The following is a 10897-nucleotide window of genomic DNA, read 5'->3' as shown; positions in this document are numbered from 1 at the left end:
CTATGTTTTCATTTCAACAGGAACACTGTTTCACAATAGGCCCAGGTGCAGTGTAAATCTCTGTGCTATTGGATTCTTTGCTCACTTGTTTGGTTTGTGTAATAGGTTTATAAGTAAATGAGAGCTGAGGGAATGCAGTCAGAAAAAACCCAAACCCAAAACACACACATTTGTGGGTGCGCAAATACCCGCCTGTTGCAATAGAAAAGCAATAGTTCACTGTCATCACCCCCATCAAATCAGGATGTGTTAAATACGTCACAGAACACTGAAGTTTATTGTGAACAGATCAAAATGGTTTGTTACTGATGTAAACACATGAAAGCATATAGATTTTTTTTAGAAGACATTAAAATATAGATTTTTAATTTTACAGTCAGCAAAATCAATCTTTAACAGAGTTCAAGTGTTGACAATTACATTCTAAATGACTTCTTAAATGATGTACAGAGACAAAGACAATTCATTTCAAGACCTTAACAGTTTCCACAAAACAAGCATTTGCTCTAACTTGTATTGAGATAAAACAGTCACGCAAACATCTGTATTAAAAATAATTACATTCTAACGGAATATGGGACATATGGAACATGCTCTTCTTTAGCTGTCGTAGCATCATGCTCAATGCAGGGAAGATCAAAACATGTGAGCACATAGCTTTGCCTTGGTTTCAGGACCTGATTTTCTGTTATCTGAGTCTATAAATTATCCATATATCCTCTTCCTTTCTGAACTCCCTGACCCGAAATAAGCCAACATTTAATTTTAATTTACTTCACTGTATTTTAAGTTACCATGCTAATTTCTAGTAGTCAGTCTGGGCAGAAACAGTACAAAACAGTACAAACTCTGATGACGTTGTCTAAAAAAAATAGTGAAAAGATACATTTTCAATTTAATCCAAAATCTAAACCTAACCCTTGAAGATTTTTGTTTAACCTGATGAGGTTTTTCATTGAAGTTAATGAGTAGAACTCATTAAAAATTAACTTTAAGTCTCTTTCCCAGCTGGTGATGATGGCACATGGCTTATTCCAAGGCAGTGTCATCTGTATAAAACACACACACACACACACACACACACACACACACACACACACACACACAGCATTTTTACTGGCCCTTGTGACTATAAATGTCTTTTAATGCTTTGAGCTCCTCGATCAGAGTCTTGTTTTGGTTCTCCAGCATGGCCACATGGTTTTCCAGACATTTGACATATTCCTTCTTCTTTCTCCGACATTCTCGAGCTGCTTCCCTACAATCGGACACAACAGTTAATCAATTTTTAATGGAACATAATCAATAAATGAATCCAACACTGAAATAAAGTGGAATACAAAAGCAGCGAAAGACTGCAGGCCTCCGTCAAGCAGGTAATTTGCCCACGCCTGTAGTATAGGTAGACATAGGTTGTGCGTCCATGTCTGTTCCTGATTCGTCCAAGTCATGGTTATCCAAAGCTTGATCACAGTGAGCAACTGGACCTGGCTGTTAACTCAACCGAGATTTACCATAAAGGCAGTAGTAAAACAATGTTGCGTAACATAACAGGTTCTGTCACATAATGCTGTCACATAGCTGTCACATAATCAAGGTAGAAACCTTTGAAGACCAAAGATCTACCATTCTTATTTATCATTCGTGTATAAGGATGAAAATCCTTCCTGGTAATAATGAGTGTTGGGATGTAAAAGGGCCCAAATTAGAAAAGTTCAGCCGTGAAATACTGACAGGACACCTGTCTATTTCCATTGCTACATGCTGCTAAGCCGCAAACTGGCTCTCATATTAATATGAAAATATTACTAAAAATTTAAATTTAAATAGGTTTTTCAAAACAGACGAGTGGAACTGAGTGGAATCTCAGAGTGACACTTTCTTCTTCTCATGTTTTAGTGCCAGAACAGCTTGTTTCACTATAGAGCACTGATCATTCTGTGACACAGTGGCATCACAAAGGGAACAGCAGGACTACAATCACACAGTGGTCACTGGCTGATGTCAATGTGCGACTTATTCACCAGTTCATTTGCATGTCCCTGCTGGGGGGCCTATTACAGGAAAAGAAGTGGCATCAGCTGCTGCTGTACGCTGTGAGTGGGCACACACACACACATACACACACACGCACGTGTGCCAGTATCAAGCAGTCTCATGAGACTGTTCAGCAGAACCAGAGATTATTTTAGCCACTGTGTTGCCTCTTGTACAAAAAGACTTGTTTGGTGTCATTGTGGAACATTTTGCATGTTCTACAGGTTATTTATCATAAATTCATTGGACAAACATGTACAAACAGAAAAAAAACAGTTCATTTCTAATAGGCAAACTGGTACGCATCGGAGACTTTGGAAGATACCAAAGTATTAGAATTTTTACCTGTCAACAGTGTAAATCTAGTTTTACGCGTCTGCCCGTCAAAGAGAGGATAACAATCATACCTGCTTCTGTCTCCTTGGTTACAGCCATCCTGTGTGCGCTGCCGGCTTTTCCAAGCAGACTGTCCCCTTCTGAGTCTTTACTCTGAGTGGACCGTTAACACTGCCAGCAGCAAAGCAACGTGTGCAATTTACAATTAGAGGCATTGACATCACCAAGACGTCACTGCACCCCAGTACGGTTTTCTCTCTCCCCAGAGCAGTGCCGTGAGCCAGGAGCTGTGGGCTTGTGAAGGAGGAATTTTCTTCAGCTGGAGGAAAATGTCTGAACACCAACATATCAGTTAGTGAGCATATTTCAATGTGTTTTGCATTTCCAATCTGAAATAACCGTACATTGTTTTATTTCTCCTCAGGAGGCATTGTAATTAAGATAATATTGAGAAGTTATTGTTATTGTAAGTTATTGTTAATAAATCACACACACACACACACACACACACATGCTGTATATGTCATCCTGGATTTTGTATCATTATGTCTGAAATTCTCATTTTATATAATCATGATACCTGAAGGGGGATCATTTTGTATTTATTATTTTATTGTATCTCTTTAGCATTATTGTACTGTAAGGCTGGAAACTCTACCAATACAACAAATACATATAATAGCAGATGCAAATATTTGATGCCCACATTTGCAGTTGAACTCTTCTTAAGAGGAGATAAATGCATATACTTTAAAATCATTGTCAAACTTTTATTTAGATGTGAGCGGTAAATTATGCTGTATTTAACTTGATTCATTGTGGTTTTTTATGTTTCAAATTTACTATGCAATTTAGGTTTTTGTAAGCAGGATTTAACCACAGATACAAGCATGTACAATTCTATTTAAAACCATCCATTCTCTCAAAAGGAGAGGGAAAACCACCCATGGGTCACACTCTGCTTAATGCCATCCGATGCATTTGTAATTTGCTTGCATGGCCAGCCAAGGTCGAAGTTACCTGTTTCTTTTATAGTTCAAAGATCTAGGTCTGAATTTTCAGGTTGATTGCATCCCATGCCCCCTCCTCATCTTCTAGAAATGTCATAAATGTCATTAGAAGATTTAAAAAAAAAAAAAACGTGCAGTAAAGCGTGCAATATAAAAACATACAGCTGTTTTGTGTCAGTATTTTTTTCCACGTTTTAAATTTCGGCTGGGCAAAACTGAATAAGAAATTGTATTAAAACTGTATAAAAAAAGAAACATATTTATAGTCATAAGGTACATACAGTATTTGTGATGTAATTCATAGCCAAAAGCTAAGAGGCTTCCGTAGTTTTGGGTGATACCAGAGATCTATGGGGTTTTGCTTGATCCGTGTTAATTTGTCGTTATTTCCCTTACGAAACGTACGCAGGAAAAGGGACAAAAAATGAAAATAATCTGTAAAATACGGTTAAAGAATCCTATGTTTGTGCAGAAATATGACTGATTTACGATCAAATTGTTTGCTCAGAAATGCACCCCCAAGAAATAGCATATTGGCATGATCCAAGAGGTAGAGAAGACCTGTAAGTGAGACAAATCAAGCCTGTGACAGCGGAGAAACTTGGATTTTTAGACAAATAATATTGAACAGAGGTACGTACTTCTCAAAAGTCCGCGCTTCACCTTAATACTATTTGTCGTTTAACAACAGGGGCGTGTTTGGACGAACTGTCACAAGTTATGCACAGAAAATGTAAAGAAGATAAACGTTTGCTAGCACTAGCTAAGTGACCGTTAGCATTGTGCTAGCTGACTAGCCTCTAGCCGCTCCATTAGAACTGTTTGGACTGGAGCAAGAAGAAGTAGCCTGTAAGCTACAACATAGCTAGCCCTGTAGTTAGCCATCCTATTTTCGGAATGGCATTTTGCTTGCCAGTAACCTTAACTTGGCTGATTTTACTCCTTAAATGATGCCATTAGAGAAGGGTCAACAAGTATTTTTTTTATGTAGACAAATGGATCTCGATGTCTTCATTTCCAAAAACAAATATTTAGGTAGATGTAAAGAAATGTCTTCCGTGAAATAAACTAGTATACTTAACGAGTGACAACAAAGGGCTTAACTTCTGACCAATTGCGCGTATTATGTGTCATATACATGTGTAGTTATTTGCTTCCATGTTGCCTAACGCGAACCATCTGTGTTAAGTACGATATTATTACCTACGTCAACCTACCTTTAATGTATTTGCTGTATGCTGTCATGTGGACCGTGAGACGGTAATATCTATCTATCTATCTATCTATCTATCTATCTATCTATCTATCTATCTATCTATCTATCTATCGTTCAGCTATGTAGTTTATCGTTAAATATAGGCTCATTTATGCTGGTAATATCTCAAGAAATTGTATCACTTGTGATAAAAGTAAATCATTTTGCTTTGCTCATTGTCATCAGCAACATTTAAACTTCATTATGTTAGGTCCGTCTCTTTCAAGGAGACACACATTGAAAAGCATTTATTTACAAGCCAGCTGTGATAGAATAGGCACATGAATGAACTGAATCTGATCATTTCTGTTTCTCTTTCTTAGGCTGAAAGTGAAACAGTACAATGTCCTTAAAGCCACGGGTGGTGGATTTTGATGAGACATGGAACAAGCTACTCACAACAATCAAGGCAGTGGTGATGCTTGATTATGTGGAGAGAGCCACATGGAACGATCGGTTCTCGTATCCTCCCTCAACGTTACGCTGAGATTTTACATACGGTTTAATTTGATTTGTGTCTTTTCCAGACCAAAGTGTTAGCAACCCCACATTACTGTAACCCAGTCACTAGCTTTCAAGCTAATAATTTAATGTCTGAGGTAAATTTAAATATTGTGTGTGTATGAAGTGCATATATTGGAAGATGTTAATCATTTAAACATCCCAATGTGTATTAGAGCCTCGTTGCACCTCATTGCTTTAATTTATCCTGAATTCTGACAACAGCGACATTTATGCCTTGTGTGTTGCGTACCCAGAGCCTTTGGGTGAAAGATTGTACACAGAGACAAAGGTGTTTCTTGAGAATCATGTCCGGCAATTATACAAAGTAAGCATGCTCCAAAGCACTGTGACCCTTTTCTTTTTTTAATATGTAAACTGCATCTCTGTCCACAACCGCTCTTCTGTTTGTCTTCCAGAAAGTGCTCGATTCAGAGGAGAAAGTTTTAAGTATGTACCACAGATACTGGGATGAGTACAGCAAAGGCGCCGACTACATGGACTGCTTGTACAGGTGACACTGCAGCTACTTGTTTTATTCAAGTAGAGGTTGATTAAATGATATCGGTGAGCCAGGGAGCTTTGGTGCGGTGTAGATAGGTATGAGTTTAACTCTTCACAGACGTCAGCACCGGGCTCTTTCATTGTTTTATGGTCTGTTCTGCTGACACGGTTCAGATGAAAACCAAAGCCAGGTGTCTGACAGGGCTGCATTTTGAAATTGGTTCCGTTCATCAGGGTTCTTTAACGGGCGAGTGGATCATTTCTGTAACATGTCATTGTTCCTCCCGAGCGTTATGTTTTCCTAAAAAGATTAGCCTGAACACTTGGTGAAGTGCCACAAATGAAGTTTCTGCTCTGAATCAATCTAAATCAGTTCCCCCTTGGAGAGCTTTCACATCTATTTTTAAGTGTTCGTCACAGCGTCTGCTCTTACACCTCTTGATGTGTCACAAGGAGCCAGATAGAAAAGGCTGGATTAAAGAGTGATCAGCACGTGTGGAAGGGCACAGTAGCATTTTCTCTGGTTGTGTCCTCTTGCTTCCTTTCAGAGGAGCGAATCAGTTTCAACTTTGTCACTTCATCCAGTCATTTGGCATCTAAATGCGTCCCCTCATGTTGTGACTCTACACATACTTATTTATATATTTCTAACTTATTTTTGTTTTACTTTAGGTATCTCAACACTCAGTTCATCAAAAAGAACAAACTAACAGAAGCTGACCTACAGTATGGCTACGGAGGAGTCGACATGAATGAGCCTCTCATGGAGATCGGAGAGGTAACGGCTGTTCTGTCCTAAAAATGTTCCACTTTGCAAATGAGGAGCACAGAAACATTTACTCCACGTAGGACTTGTCTGGCATTTAAACACTTCATCTTATTATTTATGATTTACGTAGTAAGTTAAATGTTAAATTGGTCTGGAGTTTAGTGGGATTAAGCAGCTGAGGTCTGTATCGTGGTTGTGTCGTTGCAGTTGGCTTTAGATACTTGGAGGAAGCTCATGATCGAACCCCTTCAGGCTGTGCTGATCCGGATGTTGCTGAAAGAAATCAAAAGGTTGGTTTTATGTTTTCTTTTTTTTCCCCACACAAGCTTTGTCACAAAATTGTTATTTAAAACTAACTTATGATTCATAGTCGGTGTCCAAATGAGCCCAGGTCAACGCCGTTTACACTTATTGCACATTTTGCAGTGATCGTTGTGGAGAAAACCCAAACCAGACAGTCATCCATGGCGTCATCAACTCATTTGTTCATGTTGAACAGTACAAGAAGAAGTGTCCACTAAAGGTCAGGCAGCATGCTCGGAACCAGTTCACCATTTTTTGCCTTGTGCTACTTATTACCTAATTTTGCAACAAGTACGTAAAGGAGACGCTGGAGTTCACGTAGAGGTCACATGTTTTCCCCCTCATTACAGTTTTATCAGGAAATCTTCGAAGGACTATTTCTGACGAAAACCGGAGAGTACTACAAACAGGAAGCCTCCAATCTACTTCAAGAATCCAACTGTTCACAGTATATGGAAAAGGTTAGATCTTCCTGTGAAACTCTTAAATGGCTGCTCTCAGGTTTTGGGTTCTGCTGCTTAACACAGTTTGCAGTGCAGCTAATCTGGAGTAGTAGCGGTACACATTGTTGTCCTTTCCAGCCATGTCCTGTCTTGTCCTGCCTGTTTCAGTGGGTTATCTGATCCACCTTGTGGCTCTAACTAACTTTTGTACACACATTTCCCAACAAAACAACAGAACAACCTCTTCTTGCTGCTCCTTCAGGTTTTGGGCAGGTTGAAAGATGAGGAGATGAGATGTCGTAAGTATCTGCACCCCAGCTCCTACGCCAAAGTAATCCATGAATGCCAGCAGAGAATGGTGGCGGACCACCTACACTTCCTGCACGGGGAGTGCCAGAACATCATCCGACAGGAGAAGAGAGACGGTCAGTCCTTTTGTTCAAGGAGTGTCGAACGCAGTGAGCTGTGTCGCTGCCATCAGAACCGTTGTGTTGTTTCTTTTAGACATGGCAAACATGTACACCTTGTTGCGGGCTGTTTCCAATGGGCTCCCCCACATGATCCAGGAGCTGCAGGTTCACATACACAATGAGGGCATCCGCGGCACCAGTAACCTCTCACAAGAAAATGTTAGTACGCCCTCATCTTGTACTCCACCTTCCTTGTCACCGGTCCTATCAGATAAAGTTATAATGCTATTTATTTGAGTAGTTGCCTCGTCTCTTACTGCTTCGTTTCTCTGCTTATTTAGATGCCAACCCTGTTTGTGGAGTCAGTGCTGGAAGTTCACAGTAAATTTGTTCAGCTTATAAACACAGTTCTAAATGGAGATCAACACTTTATGAGTGCGCTTGACAAGGTAGGAACAATATTCAATACACTAGAAAAATGAAACATCCGTAACTAATAATTCATTCGGGCGTTATATCAAGAACAAGGCCACAGAAAGGACCTGAAAATAGAAAAGCGCAGCTAGATGTGGGTACTGTAAAAGGACCACTGGGCTAAATATCCCTGTTTGATCATCTCTCAGGCTTTGACATCGGTAGTGAACTTTAGAGAACCTAAGTCCATCTGTAAAGCCCCAGAACTGGTGAGTTCACAAACACTCGCACAAACAACCACCCCCCACACACTTGGATACACATGGGTTTGACCAGGTCATGTTTTGCCTGTTGTCTCCGCGCAGCTGGCAAAATACTGTGACAATCTGCTGAAAAAATCCGCAAAGGGGATGACGGAGAACGAGGTGGAGGACAAGTTGACGAGCTTCATCACAGTCTTCAAGTACATAGACGACAAGGATATTTTTCAAAAGGTGATTAGAATTCTCACGCTGCCATCTCTAAAATCGAGCTGTGTGTTCTACATTGTATCCATTCTTGAATACATCGTTCTCATAATCCTCTTGATTTTACTCGACTTTAATTATTAATTATACAGCACTGAACCTTGGTTCCGTTTGACTCCTCAGTTTTATGCCAGAATGCTAGCGAAGCGGTTAATACACGGTTTATCGTTGTCAATGGACTCAGAAGAAGCCATGATCAACAAACTAAAGGTACATCTAGAGCTGCACAGTAGAAAACCAATCAGAGTGATGCTAAAGGTCTTAATTCTCTTTCATTGCTCCACCCACCTGCAGCAAGCCTGCGGCTACGAGTTCACGAGCAAACTGCATAGAATGTACACAGACATGAGTGTGAGCGCCGACCTCAACAACAAGTTCAACAACTTTATTAAGACGCAGGACACAGTGGTGGACCTGGGTATCAGCTTTCAGATCTACGTTTTACAGGTGAGCCACAAGAACCTGTACCCATCCACATTTCAGAGGTGGTTTCTCAGTACAGAGCTTAACCTTGTGTTCTTGGTTGCGCGGTGTCAGGCAGGAGCGTGGCCTCTCACCCATGTCCCCTCCTCCACTTTTGCCATCCCTCAAGAGCTGGAGAAGAGTGTGCAGATGGTGAGCACGACTGCATTGCTTTTCACATATCAAAGGAGCACACGGCAAGCTAAACATATGTTTTCCTCTGTTTCTTTGCAGTTTGAGTTGTTTTATAATCAGCACTTTAGTGGAAGGAAGTTAACCTGGCTGCACTATCTTTGTACAGGTACCTCAGTCATCTTTGTCGTGTTGACTCAAGTGACGAATAAACCTAAAAATAGAACTGTTACTGGCCGATATTTTTGAAAGTCTTTATTCATGCTGTATTATAGCTCTGTGCACCTCCTCTCACCTGTTTCTGCTCTGGTCTATCAGGCGAGGTGAAAATGAACTACCTGACCAAGCCTTATGTTGCCATGGTGACCACCTACCAGATGGCTGTGCTTTTGGCATTTAACAATAGCCAGACGGTGACGTACAAGGAGCTGCAGGACGGCACCCAGATGAACGAGAAGGAGCTTCAGAAAACCATCAAGTCCCTGTTGGACGTAAAGATGCTCAACCACGACTCAGAGAAGGTTCCTGTAGCAACGAGTACAGCCTGATAAAGACAGCAACTGAGTCACGCTGTCATTTCTAACATTCTTCTCCCTCTGTGTGCACAGGAAGAGATTGAAGTCGAGTCAACTTTTTCACTAAATATGAGTTTCACTAGTAAAAGAACAAAGTTCAAAATTACAACTTCGATGCAGAAAGACACGCCGCAGGTCAGACAGAGTTTCCGGGCGTTGTTTCTAAGCTGGTCTGGGGTTTTGAAAAGACAACCTTTCTCACCAATCTGTGTGGTCAACAGGAGATGGAGCAGACAAGGAGCGCTGTAGACGAGGATCGCAAAATGTATTTACAAGCTGCTATAGTCAGAATCATGAAGGCCCGCAAGGTGCTCCGACACAACGCCCTCATCCAGGAGGTGAGGGGAGACATCACTGTTGAATATACAGTCGCTAGCGCACACTGAGCGTTGTGTCGAAGGAGCAGCTAAATGACGTGAATGTAAATTGTGTTTCATTTGGTTGCGTGCAGGTCATCAATCAGTCTAAAGCCAGGTTCAACCCAAGTATCAGCATGATCAAAAAGTGCATCGAAGTGCTCATCGACAAGCAGTACATCGAGCGAAGCCAGACCTCGGCAGACGAGTACAGCTACGTGGCGTAAGAAAACTCAAGGAGCATCGTATTCATGCACAATGGGCCGGCAGGTGTCAGGTGACAGAAATCATGGACTCGTTTATCCTCCTCTTCTGAATCTCCGCGGTGACTAAAAGCAGGACTGGTGCCTCCATTTTTGAAAACAAGAAATATCACCGTGTCACGTCAAACACCACCAACACCTCCACCTTCCTCCGACTCTACATCTTCCTGATTTTGAAGCTGTTTACATCACCAGTGCCACGCAAGAGTGCGTTCAACAACAAAGAAATGCCAGAAAGGAGAGATAGAAATATATACTATTGGGACTGAAATTAAAGAAAAGAAAACCAGAAAAGATCCAAATGTGACATCCATGACGCATTGGTGGCTACACATTAAAATCTCATTTTCTTTTCTCACATTTGCAGTTGTGTGTTTATTTTTATTTCTTTGTTAAATGTTTTAATTAAGGATAACAACCATTGTAATAAAACTGTTTTACTGACTATTGCATCAATTTTTAAATGTAAAGGAAAAACTAGGTGACATGTTCCTGCTGCTTGTCCAATAAAGGAAATAAAAACTACAAGGTTTTATGTAAAGATTAGCAATGTCAGTGTTTTTCATCCGTGCACATGCTAGTCACCGTGCAAATATCGAC

General features: G+C 40.6%; 1 protein-coding gene across 1 annotated transcript; it reads left to right on the top strand.

The window, feature by feature from the left end:
• The first annotated feature begins 3723 nt into the window (after window positions 1–3723).
• On the top strand, window positions 3724–10838 carry cul2 (cullin 2). The gene is made up of 21 exons (XM_003967839.3): window positions 3724–4016; window positions 4962–5100; window positions 5365–5467; window positions 5559–5653; window positions 6316–6421; window positions 6620–6702; window positions 6839–6935; window positions 7066–7176; window positions 7421–7583; window positions 7663–7787; window positions 7910–8017; window positions 8192–8251; window positions 8348–8476; window positions 8633–8719; window positions 8804–8956; window positions 9047–9124; window positions 9206–9272; window positions 9422–9624; window positions 9712–9813; window positions 9900–10016; window positions 10130–10838. Exons 2-21 carry the CDS (start codon window positions 4982–4984, stop codon window positions 10259–10261), a joined length of 2238 nt encoding a protein of 745 aa, XP_003967888.1. The 5' UTR covers window positions 3724–4016; window positions 4962–4981; the 3' UTR covers window positions 10262–10838.
• Window positions 10839–10897: the final 59 nt, after the last annotated feature.

The sequence above is a fragment of the Takifugu rubripes genome, chromosome 10 (assembly GCF_901000725.2).
Source record: "Takifugu rubripes chromosome 10, fTakRub1.2, whole genome shotgun sequence".
Classification (NCBI taxonomy): Eukaryota; Metazoa; Chordata; class Actinopteri; order Tetraodontiformes; family Tetraodontidae; genus Takifugu; species Takifugu rubripes.
The sequence above is the reverse complement of the archived record's forward strand: the minus strand, read 5'-3'. Positions and strand labels throughout refer to the sequence as shown.